The 20,110-nt window shown below is 38.5% G+C and overlaps 1 protein-coding gene across 4 annotated transcripts in view; it reads left to right on the forward strand.

The window, feature by feature from the left end:
- PPM1L (protein phosphatase, Mg2+/Mn2+ dependent 1L) overlaps positions 1-20,110 on the forward strand; it is a 398,046-nt gene that overhangs the window by 298,688 nt on the left and 79,248 nt on the right. For 3 of the 4 annotated variants that reach the window (XM_081828884.1, XM_081828889.1, XM_006739869.3), the window contains one exon: positions 19,780-19,954. In XM_081828884.1, the coding sequence (XP_081685010.1) occupies positions 19,918-19,954 (37 nt within the window). In that variant the 5' untranslated portion in view covers positions 19,780-19,917. Of the gene's footprint in view, positions 1-14,701; positions 14,790-19,779; positions 19,955-20,110 lie in introns of those variants that run through there. The other variant, XM_081828875.1, reaches the window with a different exon arrangement.

The raw sequence follows: 20,110 nt of genomic DNA on the forward strand, positions 1-20,110 counted from the left end.
ATTAACTGTGCAGGCTGGAAATTGTTTCTAAAAAAAACCTTTTTTTTTTTTAAAGATTTTTATTTATTTATTTGAGAGGGAGAGACTGAGAGAGAGAGCACATGAGAGGGGGGAGGGTCGGGAGGGTCAGAGGGAGAAGCAGACTCCCTGCCGAGCAGGGAGCCCGATGTGGGACTCGATCCAGGGACTCCAGGATCATGACCTGAGCCGAAGGCAGTTGCTTAACCAACTGAGCCACCCAGGCGCCCTAAAAAAACCTTTTTAATCTTAATATGATAAAGTCAGTTTAAGGCCCTGGTAAGCAATTGTGTCTGAAAATAATTTATCTGTTTCCATCTGGTTTAATTTAATGAACTTAATATATCTACTTCAGCTCTCCCTTCTACCAGACATCCCCCCCCACATCAATGCATCTTCCCCACTGCTGCCCCACTTGCTGTTTTAAATCACAAACCTGGTGGTTCGTTCTTTTGTTTAAAGCACTTGAAGGAATTGTTTATATTGTAGACTCTACAAGAAGATCCTTTACAAACTACAGATTTAATATATTGATCCTACAATCAAATAGTGACTTGGGTTCAAATCCCAACTCTACCATTTACTAAGCTAAGTTGAACGAATTTTGGATGGTTGTTCTTTTTTGGGCCTTATCTGAAAAGTGGGTAGAGTCATAATAAAGAGTAAATAATGAATTTGAGTGCTTAGCTTAGTGTTCGGTACATAGAAATGTTTCAATAAATATTAGCTATTGCTCTTTATTATTATTATAGAATTTAAATTCATAAGTATACATACATGGTTCTGGCCTGATGTTAGTTCTTCATCTTCTGCCTCTTCTTCCACCCTTCCCTCCCACCTTGAAATATATGTACACACTCATCACTCCAGCCCTAAAACCCGAGATTAGCCTCAAACATACCAGAATTTTTCATGCCTCTGTCTTTGTGTGGTCTGTGCTCTTTGCCTGGATTGCTATCCTGCCCATTGTTCTGCTCTTCCCTTATATCCCTCAAGACTCAGCTCACGGATCTCGTGTGTCTTGGTGTTTCCAAGCCTTCTTAAATTTATTCTACTCTTTTGTAGTTGTCTCTTTACCACTCATCTGCTTCTTTAAATCATAAGCTCTTTGAGGGCAAGGACTCTTTTCTTTTTTGCTATCTGTATTCAGCATAATGTAGGAGCATCGTTACCACTCAATAGATGTTGAAAGAATGAACACGAATGAATTCTAAGGCCTGCTTTGTAACCCAGTACAGGCAGCCATCTATATTTCATAACTGGATTTTGACAATTGTTCATCTAGTAGACACAAGGACAACCACACCTTACTACATTTATTCAGTTTCCCTGTTAAGTAGCTTGGAAGTTGGGCATTTCGCTTGATTCGTGGATGCCATCTGGTGGAGGAAAGGCTTACTACAGGTGCATGCTTAACCAAAACCATACGGAAATGAAAATGATTACTGTTCATTAATATGGAAGTTTCCACTGTTTTACGGCAGTTTCCAGAAGCATAGTCAGGAAAAACTCCCTGATAATTGTTCTTTCATTCTTGTACATTTGGTTTCTTAGTATTTTAAGAAGTTGGTCAATTACGAATAATGTTTGAAAACATGACTTTGGCTAATATGATTATGTAACTAAATATGGTCTACCTGTTCCAGTATGTGATAGAATAAAACTGGAAGGTTTTATAATGCTTGTTTATAAAAATATTTAAACTCTATGAATTTAGGAACTTTCCAGACCCTAATTTCTAATTGCTTTAGCTCATATAGAAAATAGTGAAAACCAGTGGCAGAGATCCAGGAGCAAATGAGCCATCCAGTGTATACAACTCTAAATTCTTAGATTGCATATGAATTTTTATAATAAAATGGAGAAAAATCTAGTGCAATAACTTAAGTGAGGCTAGGTCAACTGATTATCTAAAACTTAGATACTGAGTTTTGAATATCTAATATCTCAGTGTCTGTGACACTGAGGTCTTTTGATTCATTCATTCCCCAAGCATTTATTCAGTACCTAATGCCCAGTATTGTACAAAGTGCTAAAGAACCAGAGATGAAAGACATGGTTCCAATTTTGGCCCAAGTAGTAAATATTTAGGCAAGAATGGAAAGCTAAATAACTTTTCAAGTGAGAAATCATACCAACTCCATTTAGATTTTCATGAGTTCCTTATATTCATTGGCCCATCGCTGTGCATCATAAGCATCATAAGTACGAAGTTACCAGTTTTGTTTGCGCCATTTTGATGGGTTTTCTTAGAGTATATGAATCTAAAGGGAAATTCTTTCTGATTTTTAATAAAAAGTAGGTATGTATTCAATATTCACATTTTTTACTTACACTCCACCTATCTGAAGGCTAGACTCCCCTTCTCCCCCATTTCAGCCATCTGGAGCACTGTAATGAACCAGGCAGTAAACAAAAAAGGACTAAGGAAAAAATAATCCTAAAGTCCGTGCATTTTTCTCCAATAAGAAGGTCAAACATTTTCCAGGTCTTTAGGTTAGATAATTATACAATAAAGTAGCCACTTACATGCAGGATTATCCACCTATGGAGGGAGAACCAAGAGCTCACAGCAATCAGGGTTCTTGAGTGGGAACCTGGAATCCTTCCCAGGAACTTCATATGCAGGAGAAATGAATGTATCTACCTCCTTTCATGTTCCAAAGATGGCTTTAAGTCATCAAAAAAATGCTAGATTTTCTTCTGTGTATTCTTGTTGAAAAACTGTGTTTCACTTTAGAAGCATTTCCATCAAAAGAGGTTAAAATAGTTTTTCATCATTTAGAGTAGTAGAGTTAAATGGGACATTCACTTATGTGAAACTCTTCATTCCCTGATGACAATTATTAAATGAGGTATTACAGAATTGAGCTATCATTTATAGAACTCTCATTTGAAAAATACATAGGACACACATATATCCAAATCTAATTTTCTCTTTAACTAAAGAACTGGAATGGACCCTGAGAATTTACCTAGTTCCTGGGAAGGATGTCATTAAAGTATTACATTAAAATGTGTTACATATAGAATTCTGTTTTGTACAAGTCTTAAAGGAAAGATTTCAAACCAAACTGGCAACTCACTTAACTTATAAATAGCTATTCAAAGCTAAATGGCCAGCTACCTGTCTTCTGAAGTTCTATTAATCTTTACTACTTAATTGCCTGAATGTGGCTATATGATTTGTGTTAGAAAAGAAAGCTTGGTTTGGTGAGTGTGTCTCATAAGTCATGTTGACTTATTTAAGGACCTCTTCCATCCTGGGGCACTTAGATCAACATAATATGTTTTGAAGAAGAATCATAGGTACTATCTTCGAAATAAAAGGAAGATGTAGATGGCAAAGTTTATACTTTTTCTAGTCTGACAATTTCCATGCTGATTTATGACATTTGGAAATTGCTTGTTGCAACAATAAATCTTTAGGTGGATTTCCCTTGTATTTGGACTATCTGGGTACAGGACATAAAGATAGGACACTGCTCCATAGCAAATGGTTTTTGCTTGCCATTTCATAGACTCCAGCCCATACCAAGAAATTCATTATGTTCTAAGGTTGAACAGCTGTGGATCATTATAATTATGAATTTATTATGTCCCCGCCAATCTACTGTGAATCCTAATTCAAACTTTACATGTCTCTTTGGAACCTTGTTAATTTTCTTGTGATAATGTGGTTCCTGACGAATGACAGTTGTGAGAATCCAAAGTTGCTCAAGTTAGTTTTTTGTGGTGCATTGCCAGTTGCCCATTGTTTCTAGAATGCCTAATGACCTTTTCATTTTTAATGTTACATCCAGTTAAAGCAGCTACTCTTTATAATGCCCGGCTGCATTTTTAGCCACCCATTTCCTCTGAGGATTGCTACAGAGATGCTGTTCCCCCTGACTTCTTAGGTTATATGGTCAAGTGGAAAGCAATAGAGTGTTTAAGAAAATCTCTCTGGGTGTTGGATATTTTAAAGCACTTTGTTGGGTTCACATAATAAATTGTATCACTTAACGTTTTAGAACTGATCAAATTGTTTTGTGATTACCTCTTTAGTCATTTCTGTAGCTAGATTGTGAGCTGTTTGTAGGTGATGACTATGTATAACTTATTTATGTACACCTGAAATGCAACACACTGTTCAGTACATGAAGCCAAATAATAAATGTGAGCTCACCAATATCAATAATATATATACATATAAATATGTATATACACACACACACCTGCTGATTTTGCTTTAGTTTGGCTATTCGTCTATACCAGGGTTTGGCAAACTTTTTCTGTAAAGAGTCATATAATAAATATTTTAGGCTCTGTATATCATACGTACTCTGTCTCAACTGTTCAACTCTGCCATTGAAGTTGGAAGCAGCCTTAGACAATATGTAAACAATTGGTCAGGGCTATGTCCCAGTAAAACTTTATTTACAAAAACAGGTGTTTGGGCTGTAGTTTGCCACCCTAGATTTAGACCAAGGCTCATAAACAGGTTTCATCTCTTGTGCTAATTTTGGTTGGCAGCTGCCTGGAATACAGTATTGAGGAGGGTTCTCAGTATGGGTCAGAGCTCAATGACAATTCTTCGACTGAATAGTAATGTCTGCTGGAAGCATTATTTTGGCCCTTTCTATAATTCATTCTAAGGGCACTGTGACCTGTGCAAATAGTTGCCTTTATTTCTTTGCTTTGGGTGCCAGGGAACTCAACTGGTTTTTAATTCATCTTTAACAAATAAATGGAATCTTGACGCATATCTTTTGTGTCTCAAGTTTATCCCTGGCTTCATCTCAGTTTTACTATCTTATTTTTCTTAGCCCCAAATTCCTAAAACTTGCCCACACAAAATATTTATGAAACTACAGATTTTGTTGAAGGGCAAAGGACTACGAGAGGTGTAGGTGCGGCACATCTGTAAAACATCGACAATCATATCTACCGTTCGGGCTTGTTGTGAGGATTGAATGAAGTAATTTATATAAAGTACCAAGCATAGTACCTGGCACACAATAAGAACTCAGTAAATGGTAGCTGTCAAATATACGCCTACGAAAGAGCTGGGCCAGCCCACCCAGAAGGGTAAATTACATTTCGTAGGATTCGCCAGCCATCCTCCCAGGTAGGTGTGGAAAACCCTGGAGATGTGAATTGCAATTGTTCAGATTTTATCTTTCTCTCCCAGTGGGAAATACTAAGCAATAGTATACATTTGAGTCTTTTTTTCTACTCTTTTATTGGTGGGGAACTTTCTACATGGAATAGGACCATGTATCCATGTAGAAGGATCATGAAGTGGGGAGACCATTGGGCTTCTTTCTTACCCTGCTGAGGCAACTTGCATACATTTCTTATAAGAAATTTAGTTTTATGTATTTCATTTTAGTTTTATTCCTCTGACTTTTGGGGCAAGAATTTTACAGCTTGGGAAGAATGACTCCAAGCTAGTTTATGCTTATTAGTTGATGCTATTTTAGCTCACAGTTCCCTTTATAAATGAACATCTTCAAAAAAATAAATAAAATAAATGAATATCTTCTCTGACTTAAAGAAAAAAAAAAAGACTAGTATAAGACACCCAGAAGTGTTATGGTTCTGTATGTTATTGCATAAAGGTCAATATCTGGTGTAAATTCAACACTTGAGAGTAATGTGGAAGGAAAGCAAAGGCTCTACCAGTTGCCTGTGCTAAACAAAGATAGGCAACAGTGTGAGGACTAGGTGAGAGAGAGGAAAAATTAAAAATACACAAGGCATCAACTGGGGAGGTCAAGAGCTTGTTGGGGCCCATTGTTGTTCTTAACTCAACTTCTTTATAAGAAACCCATGTTAATGAAAAGAAATTCAGAAACTAACTCCCCCCCCCAACACACACACGATAGAGAGTTATTATTGGTTTAATTTGGGCAAGTGTAGTGCATATTGCTCCCTTGCATATGCTCCTCGATGGACTCGGTGGCCCATTATCTAACACCTTAGAGTACAAGTCCATCTTGAAGCCTTCCCTCCTATAAAATTGCAACTTTTATGAATTTTGGCTCTCATTGATTCACCTTTTAGAAAACCCATATCAATAAAATATGCTCTTTTTACTGCCTTGTGTATTGACCTCTTCTTAACTCTTTACTCCTTACCCCTTTACCTGTGCACCTCCCAGTTTTTAGATGTCTGCATCATTCTCTCAGGGACACCTCCCCTCGCCCCACCAGTGTGTTTAGGTTTGCTATATACCTTCAAAGAACCTGATTCCTTTCCTTAGAGCACTTCTGTTTATATTTATACACTTACTTAAGAGACTACATAGTTGGTTAATTTTTGTCCCCGCACCAGGAGAGCAGAGACTTGTCTACTTTTACCCACCATTTATTCCCAGCAACTGGCACGGAGCCTGGCGCATAGTAGGCAATAAATATTAGTTGAAAGGATGTAGTTCTAGCCCATGACTGCGTGTCTGCTCATCCAGCTCTTGTTGTTTGGGGTTGAAGTAGGCCTTGGGAAAGGATATATTTTTCTCTGTAAGGTCCGTGAACTATTTGCCCATTCAGATTTTAAAATGTGTTGTTTTATATTTACATAAGCAGGTGCATTCACTGCTAAATTATAGCTTTGCCACGCAATTAGGTATCCCATTTTCCTCTTGCTAAAATAAGATACCCTTTCAAACTCTGTATGCAAAGTTATGCAGCACTGCTGGTGATGCTGATTTGCTTTCCTTTCTGCTACATTTTGCTGCAACTCTCCAGGCTTCAGGATTCCACTGGCGGTTCCTGGCAAAGGTCAAGACAGTGTTCCGACCATGCCTGGGCATGGTCAAGAGGATATCACTGTGTTTTCAAGGTGCTTTGCCACAGGTTATTTTGTGGCCTGTTTCACACAGCTTGCTGAGACTCGCTTGATTGCGCACAAGCTGTTGGAAAAGGGTTCCAGGTGCTCCTAGCATTATAAGTACTCAAGGTCAGTTAGCTTGCTTTAGGGAGGGCTCAGCCTTTGAGAGGCGGAACAGATTGGCAATTTTATACAATAAAGAAAGCCTGTGGCACGGAGGGTAGACAGGCTGGGTGGGAATGTCACTGCATACAGTCAAGGTTTTTACAAGAATTAAAAATATTTATTTGCCAAACTGAGTCCTGGGGGATGCAGAAAGGCTGTTATCGTAGAGGGTCTGGTATATACATGAGAATTTGTTGTATAGCTTTACAAAAATATGCATGCCTACACCTTGTAAAATCAGAAATCTAAGGGGTAGAAACTGGTAGGTTTCACCCTTTAAGGAGCTTGTTAAAAAACACAGCACAAGTTTAAAAAGCAGATTCTAGAGTCCCACCCGAAATATCTTGACTTGCTAAACAGGGAGCAGACCTCATAGTCTGCATTTTTAAGAAGACATCCCCTACCCCCATCCCAGGTGATTCAGAAGCAGTTGGTTTTAGTAACACCACTGAGAAACACTGACCAAGTCTATCCACCAAATTTTGTAGCGAAAACTAAAGCCCTGTCCCTAGTGTCCTTTCCATGAGTTGATCTAATAAGGCTTCTCGAGATCTGGTTCATGAACTTCATACTTGGGTTCCTAAAATGGGACACTGTATACATGTATACATACATACAAACATACATATATATGTATATATACATGTATATGTATAACACACACTACATACATACATATGAATCTTTTTTCTTTTGTATATTTTTAATTTCTTTTTTTATATGTATGTGTATGTGTGTGTGTATATATATATATATGTATAGTGTGTGTGTGTGTGTTTCTGGGAAGAGGATCCAGTGCTCTCCTCAGATTTTCATTTAGGTTCAAAATTATACAAAATCAACAAGAAACACTTTCTTAGTTTGATATACAACAGGGGCTAGCTCTGTCCAAACTAGCAGTCCTGTTTCCTATAGTATTAAACAAGATTTGGTGCTCAAGGAGTGTAAAATAGTATGACATTTATACAAATGGCAGAAGACTGGCAAATATCAGAGTGATTGGAAGAAACACAATGGGCCTGGTCCTTTTGTCTTCTATGTTTGTGATCATATAGAATTAACATTCATAGGGCGCCTGGGTGGCTCAGATGGTTAAGCGTCTGCCTTCGGCTGAGGTCATGATCCCAGGGTCCTGGGATCGAGTCCCGCATTGGGCTCCCTGCTCCTTGGGAGCCTGCTTCTCTCTCTCTCTCTCTCTCTCTGTCTCTCATGAATAAACAAATAAAATCTTAAAAAAAAAAAAGAATTAACATTCATAGAGCATTAAACTTCATTTTCAAGTACCCCCTCCACCCTTTTCTCCCCGCATGCCCATACTGCATTTGATGTTATGGGAACCCATCTATGTGAAAACACTTTTGTCCCACCTATTAGCTGCTCATAAATTAGGAGGCAAATAGGTGACTGGAGAGACAGTGCAAGTGATTGAGAGCTGTGATAGATGTCCGAACGAAGGACAGGACAGGTGGGGGAAACAGTAGCTTTTGTTCTGGAAGACTAGTTTTACAACCTAAGTAATGACTCCTATCTGCACAGGAGTTTTGAACCTATGTGCATGCAGTAGATGCTACCGAATGCAGTCCTTACTTCCCTATGTGTAAGATGCAACAGATGAAGGGGGTTTTTGTTGTTGTTGTTGTTAGGTTAGCCTCAAAAAAGTCTTGCAAGTGGAGCCAGAGATGAGAAGAGTAAATTAAAGCTTAAAGCGGATTTTTATGTTTTCCCCCATGCAGAGTTAAATCTCAGAGTAATAATGTCTGTCTCTTTAGACCTTCACTTTCCCCACTTTGCGGCTCATTCCCAGGAATTTCTGTGGGTGCTTTACTGCTTCTCATTTTACATCCCTATATGTAAAAACCTGTTCATCTTGTCCACATTAAGACTGAACATTTCTTAGTGTATTACACCTTCAGATGTTTGCTTTTTGATAGAAGAGCTAGCGTAGACCAGACAGTGAACGTTCCATGCAGAAAATGGAAGGGTAGAATGAGATAGTTACCAGCATCCAGGACAGAAAGATGGACCCTTCTCCACACCTCCACCGCACATACAAGGAGCTTAAATCCAATACTGGCTTTGAAGGCCCTCTTTAAAGTCGTATCAGGCTGGGGACATCAGCTCAGTTGGCATTGGCCTTGGACTTCCCTGCCAGCCTGGCCACACCTGCTCTTTGGAGGTGCTGCCTGAAGAGCCTGACACGTAGCTGTGGAGCAGAAGCCAAGTGAGGCCCAAGAGGGGTTCTCTGGCCCTATTGCCAGCCAAGGAACATTTTGTCTATGTTCTGGCTGCCTCCCTGAGGGGCTGCTCGATTGTTATAGTTACAGAGTTCTTTTTGATTAAAAACTCATGAGTGTTTTATAATTCATTTATAACAGTTGGTCCCACTGGCTTCCTGAATCACCAAGGGCATTTTCAGTTAGCATTCTGCATGGAACTTTCTAGAACACATTTTGATAGCACCTAGGGAAATTAGTATCCCCCCAAGCCCAAGCTTCAGAAATAGAGGGGAATTTTATCAGTAATTAACCATAATTTTCTTTGAAATATGCAACATTTTTCTCTCTGTAAACAAACATTACCTTCCTTTTTTCTTCTATAGATCTCAAGTGTATAGAATGTGAAACAATTTCTTACTTCTTTCTATGACTGCTGAAATAACAGGAACTCACCTATCACAAAAATTTAACAAGACTGCTTTGGCTGAGTGCTGCTTGTTTTCTCAACAGATTTATGAAAAAGTCTGCCGGTAGGCTGTTTTTATGTTGCTGTCTCTCAGGAGAACTGTGTATGTGTGCTTTAAGAGAAAGATTAGAAGGACCATGCCCCTTGTGTAGTCTAATCCCCCCCCATCCCGACTCTCTAGAATGTGTGTGGTAACTGAGGGGCAGAGGCTTCATGAATCATCACTTTGGCATAGAGAAATAATTTCACCTTTTCTTCAGACTGTAAACAGATGAACTTTTAATCCCTTAGAGTTTGAATATAGATTTGACCAAAGTAATAAGATTAGGAAAATAGACCACGTGGCTAAACAATGTTTGATACCTTGGTTAATTATAGCTTACTGCGATGGGAGAACAGGGGTCTAGAAAAGGAAGGTAATTTGGTTTTCATATTTATAAAAAACAACCATCTGCAGTCTGGGAAGCCATCACTCAAGGAGTAGAATTTGAGTTATATTTTCACACTCTGACATGCTTGGTGCTACCACGAGGATAAGGCCTCAGATCAAATATGGATCAGATGACTGATAAAGTTATTAAAGGTTTGTCACTTGAAGAATCCCAGGCGAATCATCCTGAATAATCTATAACTTAGCAGTCAGCATCTTTATGATTAAGCTAAATGAAAACTTCAATCTCCATATTAAGTAGGTAATATGATTTCAAGTCCCCCACTTGCCAGGTGTTATGCCCTCTGTGGTGGTCATTTTGTCACACGACTGACTAACATTTGCACCACCGCAGCTTTGGTTCTTCAGAGCAACCTCAAATCTCCATAATAAGCAAAGGATTTCATTTATGGACTTCAGGTTTGAGCCTGGAACTTTTTCCTGATGCCGTCTCTCTTGGAGGAATCAAATTTGCCTTCTTGAGCCAAGATTATGAATTCAGGAGTGCAAGATGGTCCTCTCAAAGATGCTTTTCTTATTTAAATAACCCCCTCTGGGTTAGAAGTGGCGGAGACCAAAATGGCAAGAAATGAGGCTCTTGGCAGGTCTGAGAGAGGAACAGCTCCCTTGCCTTATGTCCTCTTTCTGGTGGGCAAGGGCATTCACTCTGACTTTGTTTTAAAGTGCCTGGAGCCACAGAGTAGTTGTCAGAAGTCAATGATATGTTACCCTAAGAAAGATGGATTCCAAGGTGGACCTAAGTGAATTAACGTGTGATCTGTGCGCTGGCTGCTGCCAAATCAGCACAGACACGCTCACTTCCCTTCAAGGGCAGGCAGTCCTTGTCTGCAGTAAAAATAGTACTTACTCTCTTCTCTCTTCTATCTTCCTGTGGCACGAATTTTGAAGGATCTCCTTTATGGTCTCTCCTTTATCTTGTGAATACCTAGCTATCATTCCTGGGTCACCAGTTCCCAAAATTCAGCTTTTCTTCCTACTCGGTATTTGCAGAACTGATTCCCCATCTTAGCTCTCTCAGAGGTGTTCGTCAGCACCAAAGTCTGCTTCTCACCTAAAGGGTTGCTGATCAGATGCACTGAGAGCCAGAGCCAGCACCTTATTGTGTATGAGAGCACTGTTACCTGTGGGTAACGTGGCTCCAAGGATCAGCCCCTTTAGTCTCTTTTTGATCCGATTTTAAAAGCCTGTGTTCATTCACAATCAACGCTCATCTGAAGCAGTAGTACTGTGTGTTCCAAGTCAGGCATATCAAACGGTATAAATATAAACCGAACGGTGCTGCTATCAATTATTTGTCCCATTCATGTCAATGGAGGATTTCTTTCAGCCAATTACAATTGTGTGTGTTTGTGTGTATGTGTGTGTATGCGCGCGCGTGTGCTCCCACATCCGCGTTTGCATTAAATAAAACAAAAGGGGAGGGTAATTTATAAAATCAGAGAATTCGAAAGATATTGAAGTTCTGAAACTTCTTTTTTATCTTGGCAAAGCGTACTCTAGACCATCTTTGAGGCAAAAGAGGGTATGTCTTTTTTTTTAAAGATTTTATTTATTTATTTGATAGAGAGAGAGAGACAGCAAGAGAGGGAACACAAGCAGGGGGAGTGGGAGAGGGAGAAGCAGGCTTCCCGCCCGAGCAGGGATCCCGATGTGGGACTCGATCCCAGGACCCTGGGATCGTGACCTGAGCTGAAGGCAGACGCTTAACGACTGAGCCACCCAGGCGCCCGAGGGTATGTCTTTTTAAGATGCATTTCCAGTTTTGTAATCTTAGAATCTCATTTGTTAGTTTTTCAATGTTGCTTTGAAACTGGGTCTTTACATCAGGACTAGCATTTATAACACAGATCATTACAAACTTAATGATAAAAGCCATTCCTTGGGGCTGGAAACTGGCTGGCTCAGTAGGCGGAGCATACGACTCTTGATCTAGTTGGGGTTGTGAATTTGGGCTCCATGTTGGGTGTAGAGATTACTTAAAAAATAAAATCTTAAAAAAAATCCATTTCTTGGTTTTAAAAAATCTTTTTTTTAAAGATTTTATTCATTTATATGTCAGAGAGAGAGAGAGACAGAGAGACAGAGAGACAGAGCACAAGTAGGGGGAGCAGCAGAGGGAGAAGCAGGCTCCTGGCTGAGCAGGGAGCCCAACGTGGGGCTCTATCTCAGGACCCTGGGATGATGACCTGAGTTGAAGGCAGATGCTTAACCGACTGAGCCACCCAGGCGTCCCTTAAAAATATCTTCTAAGTAAGAATTTATTGAGTTTAGAGGGAGCTTTCTTTTTTTTTTGAACACACCATACCTAAAATTTTTAAATATAAAATTACATATGGTAAGTCTAAGTCTTAGAATTGGTAATAAGATAGAATATTTGATTAAAAAGGAAGGGACAAAAAATTCAAAACTCCCACAGCTATGAAATATGCAGTATTAAATCAAAATTGTAAAGCATATTTTCATTAACGACATCAGAAGCCTGTTTTTATATCTGTTCAAAATGGATAGAAACTTGACCTCTGCAAATTCTCAGGGAAAAATACTAAAAGTGATTTGAACGTAGGTCTAATTTGCTCGTGATCTTTCTCAAATGGGGGCTCCATTAAAATTTAATTCAATATCACCTAATATCTTTTCTTGAAGATAGCTTTTGCCTTCCTAGCACTTGTAACCAAAGTCATTTGTCTGGTATTTTTCTTTTGAGTTTTATAAAATAAGTCTAATACTTTCTCCTTGTGGAGGTTTTTCTTTTTTGAGAGGTGGTGGTGGAGGTGGATAGTCTTCAGGCTTACAGTTCAGTGTGCAAAAGTAAGTTTATTCTGTTCCACTTTACTCCGGTTTCCCATTTACTCTCAATATCACCAACCTCATCTTTATCTTCCAGTTTTGCAACATGCAAGCCATTTTACATGTTTTTCTTTCCCATCTGTCACCACGCTTGGCTCAAGTGCTCTTTTGTTCTCTTCTCAGGGTCTTTATCCCAGCCTGGGCCTGCTTTACCTTACAGAGGAATGACCACAGTCTTTCTCTTTCGGCTCACAAACGGTTGGTGTTTCCTGCTCCACCACTTACTGCAGAGCCAGGGATAAATTATTTAACCCGAGTCTGTCTTCTCATCTGTAGAAACCTCTCAGGGTTGTTGTGAGGATTAAAGAAGTGAATACATATAAGGCATTCAGCTCGGTGCCTGGCACATAGGAAGTGGGCATGTCTTTCCTGCCATTTTTATTTTAGAAAATGTGGAAAACACAGAAAACTACATAGAGGAAGAAAATTAATATCCCCTGAACTCTTACTACTCTGAGATAACTGTGATCAATATTAATATATTTCAGCCAATTTTTTCCTCACACATGTAGTATACAAACTGCTTTGTAATCTGCTTTTCATTATGAACATTTTCCCATAATGTAGTGTTCTTTCTTTCATAATGTGATTTTGAATAGCTGCGTTGTATTCCATTGCATGGATGCTCCATAATTCAGTCAACCAATTTCAAGACCGATTTTCATTATCATGAATAATACTTTGATAAGCATGTTTACACCCAAATCTTTAGGCTTATCTTTAACTTTTTTCTTAAAATAAGTTCCTAGAAAGGCAATTACTAGGTAAAAGCTATAAAGTGTTTTAAAATTTTTATTACATTTTTTCATTTTCTGTCCAAAGAGATTGTCCAATTTATACTCCAACCACAGTGTAAAAGGCCAGTTTTCCTTTCCTTCAGACTTTTTACTTTGTCTCCATGCTTTAATTTTTTTCAAGTGCATTTTTTTTTTTTTAAGTAAGCTCCACGCTGGGCATAGAGCCCGTCACAGGGGCTTGAACTCATGACCCTGAGATCATGACCTGAGCCGAGATCAAGAGTTGGGTGCTTAACCAACTGAGCCACCCAGGTACCCTCCTCAAGTGCATTTTATTTTTATTTATTTATTTATTTATAGACAGCAGGATGGGGGCAGAGGGAGAGAGAGACTCTTAAGCAGGCTGCATGCCCAGCGCGGAGCCTGACCCGGGGCTCAATCTCATGACCTGAGATCATGACCTGAGCCGAAATCAAGAGTGAGACGCTAACCTACTGAGCCACCCAGGCACCGCCCCACTCCAGTGCACTTTAAACTCAGCTCCAAGCACATTCTTTCTCAAACGAGATATGATCATTTATTTCACTCGAAGATGTTCAGTATTTCCTATTACTAACTGCTACAAATCAAAACGCCCTGGTTTAAAAGGGAGTTAAAACTTCTACAACTGCCAAGCTCTCTTTTACTCCTAGTTTTTATCAACTTCATTTCTTAATATTTCTTTCTATGAATTCACATTCACTACTTTCTAGATTACTTTTCTTTCCTCCAGTAAGTACCTCTTACCTCAAAACTGATCTTTAAACTCCAGTGATTTCTTGATTCTTTTCTTGTCCCCACTCCTTAAATTTTCTTCCTAGAGGCCATTCAGCACTTAATATGGCTCATATATTAAATAAATATGTTAATTTATCTCAAGATTCATGCTTTTTTTTTTTTATTGCTTTGTGAGGAGTGTTTTTCCAGTATTTCATGTGTGTGTTTTGTTTGCACATTAAACTTGCAGGTTCCTTTATGGCAGAGGTTTGTTCTTATAGCAGCGGCGGGTCTAATGCACTTTACTCAGCACACACTCAGTAAGTTGGAATTGGCTGGCTGACAGGTTTTTAAGATGAATTGTGAAGCATTTAGCAGTGTTTAAAATACTTTGCAACCCTCCCCATTCTTTCATATATATTGATTATTTCTTAAAGAACATACCACTGTAATAGTAAATAGTTTTTTAGCCTAACGGCCGATATCGGCATTCTACCTACGAGGTTCCCAAATTTAAACCTGTAGTCATCCTGCTTTTCTTTTATCCTTTGGAGTGTTTTTTACAGGGTCTCCTCTGGCCCTTTACTGTCTTCCAGACTGAAGTTGGCATGTATACAGCTTCTGTAAGAAGGTACTCTGGCTGGACACCTTTTGTGTCCTGCCTCGCAAGCTTGCAGTTCATCTTTCCAGCTGCTGACCATCTGCTCAGGTGTAACCTGGGGAACCTGGGAACTATGCATCTTCCACTCTCTGCCCTGAGGTTTCGCTGCTGCCACCTGAACAAGCACAAACTTGAACTTGTAGGCAGAGTGAACCTCTGCAAGGCAACCCTTAGCTGAGGGGCCCAGTTCTGAGGTACGGTACACGTGACTCCTCTGAGGGTCCCTAGCGGAAGCAAGCCCGTTGCTGAATGAATTAAAAAAGACAAGGAGAGAGGCAATCAAACAATTATTAAGAGGAGCACATTACATGAAGCTTTATATACAGTTTTGTATGTGAAGTACATAATTTGCTCTTTTGGCATATAAATGATTTGGGTTTAAGCTGTTTGCTTTCCTAAAATAATGGCATCGATGATAATTAAAGAGGAAATGTAGTATAGTACCATTTGCCAGTGGAAAATGACTCCTAGGCTCTATCTGGAATCATGAAAGCAAGTTCAGATTGCAGGCAAATAATTATGAACTGTCAGAAGATTTTTATACCGGTCATTAGGCTAAAAAAGCTATCTCAAAGTACCTGAATCTTGGATATAGTCAAGATAATAAACTTCTTTGGTGCAAAGCACTGAAACATATTGGGCAAACTCAAGGATGTATAAAATATAGTTCTTATGTCAGCCAAACTGGGGAACTGAAATACTTACCCCTATACAAATACCTGTATAAAAACTTGAAAGACTGTTGGCTGCTATTAGGTGTGTTCGCTAAGAGAATTTGTAGCATTTGAGCCAAACTTTGAAGGATGGGAAGGACTGGCCAAAACCAGTAAGTTGTCTACTTTCACTCAAAGTTATACTGAACAAACAGAATGGTAACAGCATAAATTGCTCGGAAAAGTATAAAGTACCACACAAATGCAAGATACTGATAATGATAACAATATTATTGTTTCTGACATGGTTGATTATAAGAACCTGCAATTTAGGATTTAAACTTCCAGTAGTACTTCTCATTGATTAAAGAATAGATAATTAAATTTTAATTTCATTTTTCACTTTTTAAAAATTCCAGTGAAAATTTAAATTTAATTTTTCTTTGCATTATCTATTACTTGTGGAATAATTATAATCTCAGTTAATAAGATGACAGCCTGGTTTTGTATTAAGGTATATTGACATATTAGTTTCAGGTATACAACATAATGATTTGGTATTTGTATGTATTATGAAATGATTACCACAATAAGCCTAATTAACATCTGCCACCACACATAGTTACAATTTCTTTTCTTGTGATAAGAATCTTTAAGATCTATTCTCTTAGCAACTTTCAAATATACAATACAGTATTATCAACTGAGCCACCATGCAAAGCATGATATCCCCAAGACTTACTTATTTACAACTGGAAGTTTGTTCCTTTTGACCACCTTCATCTGTTTTGTCCACCCTCACCCCACCAATCTGTTCTCAGCATCTCTGAGTTCAGGTTTATTTTGTTTTGTTTTAGATTGCATTATAAGTAAGATCATATGGTATTTGTATGACAGCTTCTTTTTAAACAAAGGTTCATATTTTTAACATAAGGTTTTAACTGCCATTTGAATACATTTAGAGTATCACCTCAGTATAAAGGTGATTTTTTGAAATATCTTGACAGAATCTACTATTTTGCTAGAGTTGCTTTCTTTCTTTTCCTCTTGAGAATCTTTCCCAACAGAAAGAACTCTATACATGATATTATACTGTTTTAGAAATGAAATGGCGGAGCACCTGGGTGGCTCAGTTGGTTAAGCATCCGACTCTTGGTTTCAAGTCATGATCTCAGGGTGGTGAGATGGAGCCCGTGTCTAGCTCCACACTCAGCGCAAAGCCTGCTTGTCCTTCTCCCTCTGCTCTTCCCCCTGCTCTCTCTCTCTCCCTAACATAAATAAATAAAATCTTTTAAAAAAATGAAATGCCAGGGTGCCTGGGTGGCTCAGTTGGTTAAGCGACTGCCTTCGGCTCAGGTCATGATCCTGGAGTCCCGGGATCGAGTCCCGCATCGGGCTCCCTGCTCGGCAGGGAGTCTGCTTCTCCCTCTGACCCTCCCCTCTCTCATGTGCTCTCTCTCTCCTCTCATCCTCTCTCTCAAATAAATAAATAAAATCTTTAAAAAAAAAAAAATGAAATGCCAAAATATAACTCCAACATAGTAAAAAAAAAAATAGAGAGACTCTGTTCAAAGACCTATATCATGATTTTAATTAGAAAAGCAAATCGGTAGACACAATTGGAAGGAAATGTGTATGCTTTAAATAATAGAGTATACCAATATTTGTAAAATGTATGTTTTAAATTACTTCTGGTACCTCATAGATTATCTCCAAGGAAAAAAATTACAGATAGATGTTAACCTGAATAGCAAGGTAGTATGAGTCTAAAAATAGTTATTCAGCAGTGTGTCTCTTCGTTTTCAGTATCAGGAGAAAATTGTTATTAAATTCTAGAATTAAATATGCTGTGCTAATGTGCTGAGTCCAGTTACATTTTATGGAATAATTTTATTTGTTCTGCACTAACTAGCTGGCAGGGGAATTGAACAATGTTTGGTGATATTTTAAAATTGTAATTCCATCTGACTTATGGAATCTAAATGTATACCTGGAAATAATAAGTGTGTCCTGTATTTGGCAACTCTGAGAACTGACCTATAATTTTTCCCCACCATTTCCCAGTAGACCTTTCCTGGGAAGTCAGTTGTCATTGTTTTGGCAAGCTTCTCTTTATCTTAAATTGTGCTAACATTTAAAAGGAAAACTATGAATGTTACAAAAAAAATTTTAAAGATAATTCTTAAAAATTACAATAGTAAGAGCACTGAAACAATACAGAAATGTGGAGAGTAAAAAGTCAGTATGTTCTGCAATTGGAATATAGCCCTCAATATCTTCTCCCACACGTATGATATTACAGAATGCAACATACACATATATGTATGCTTTACATAAAAAGAATATACTGTCACTGGTATTCTGTGACTTCGTTTTTTAACCTTAACAGTAATACCATGACGTTCTTCCTTGTCGGTACATATAGACCTATCTCATTTTTCCCCAAAGGTTATAGAGCATACTGTTTGATAAATGAAAAAAAAAAAAAAACCTACAACAAACTCCTGTTGATGAGCCTGTACCATATATATGTCTGTGCATGTGTTTAACTCAAACTTGTCTTAAATTATGCAATTAATAGCTGTACAGGAATTTTTAAAAAAATATTAAACTATGTGGATGGGTCTTCCAGGCACATATCTCAGAGACAGTCCTTTTTAACAGTTTCTTTTATTTACATTTTCAAGTCCTTGTGAGTATAATTTTAAACAATATACATATGCCTTTATTTTATCAACTTCAAACCCTATGTGTATGATGCAGGACTGCTCTGCAAGGAGATGCCAAACTCTTGGCATTCCTAAGAGAGATGTTTTAAGAATTTCAGAATTCCCCTGATTCATACATGCCTCTCTGTCACTTAATTTCTCTCTTAAAGTTCTGTTTAACTTTTAACTGTGGTTCTCAACTGGGAGGGAGAAGAGTATGCTTTCTCCAACCCACCAGCAGAGCGTATCAGAATCTTTGGGGAGCTCTTTTTCAAAGTACACATGCCTTCTTACTACCTCAAATGGAAGCATGCTTACCTGGTTGAAAAATCACTGCATGTAATTTCAGAGGTTATTAGTTAGGAGTGCTTTGGGCGGATTGTATAGCAGAGAGAAAACAAGTTCAGAATTATATATATATATTATATATATATTTTTTATATATAAAAAATATATATAAATTATATAAATAACATATATATATATTTTTATATATATATATATATAAAGGTCAAGACATTGGTGAACAGTTCTTTTTTCAGGTTAAGGGGCATCATTGTCTTAGATCTCTTCATTCTCTGTTTATCCCATTATTCCATTATCAGCCCCAACAGAGGACTCTCCTTTCTATTCACTTCACAAGAGTTCCCATGGAAGCATAATGAGCACAGAACATCAAAGCAAAGATGTGGATGTCATAGCTTAGGTGGGTTCACTGCTGGGATGAGTGACTAGCTTCTGCATTCTAGACAAGGGCAAGTCAGATTTATATCCAGTAAAATTACCATCATGGGGCCTTCAGAGTTCAGTGGAATAGTTGAAACGCTGAGTATTAACTCTTTCTATGCCAAACCAAGTCCCCCATCATCTTTCATACCTTTAAACCTGGTAGAAAATTCCTACAGGGGGCGCCTGGGTGGCTTAGTCGGTTAAGCGTCTGCCTTCAGCTCAGGTCATGGTCCCAGGGTCCTGGGATCGAGCTCCGCATGGGGCTCCCTTCCCAGCGGGAAGCCTGCTTATCCCTCTCCCACTTCCCCTGCTTGTGTTCCCTCTCTCTCTGTGTCTCTCTCTGTCAAATAAATAAAATAAATAAATAAAATCTTAAAAAAAAGAGAAAATTCCTACAGGTCTGTGAGTCTCTCTATTTGAAGATTCATCGTACTTGGTAGAGTGGAATCCAATAATGATGATGACAAGGATATGCTTGTCTAAAGGGTTGGTTTCATGGGGAAGTGAAAAGCCTAAGATGAGAAATACTAATGGGGTTCTCTACCTGTTTTAACTGCAGACTGCAGCTGAATATGTAAAATCGAGACTCCCAGAGGCCCTTAAACAGCATCTTCAGGACTACGAGAAGGACAAAGAAAATAGTGTTCTGTCTTACCAGACCATCCTTGAACAGCAGATTCTGTCAATTGACCGAGAAATGCTAGAAAAATTGACTGTATCCTATGATGAAGCAGGTATGTTTGTCTTTAGCACACACGCACACACACACACACACACACAGACTTTTGCTCCCACAGAAATGTCTTTATAATTAAGAATTCCTCATATCAATGTTGTTGGAGTGGGGGGTGGGGTGGGAGGGATGGGGAGACTGGGTGATAGACACTGGG

This window comes from Leptonychotes weddellii, chromosome 1 (genome assembly GCF_054177405.1).
Source record: "Leptonychotes weddellii isolate Sample4059 chromosome 1, ASM5417740v2, whole genome shotgun sequence".
Classification (NCBI taxonomy): Eukaryota; Metazoa; Chordata; class Mammalia; order Carnivora; family Phocidae; genus Leptonychotes; species Leptonychotes weddellii.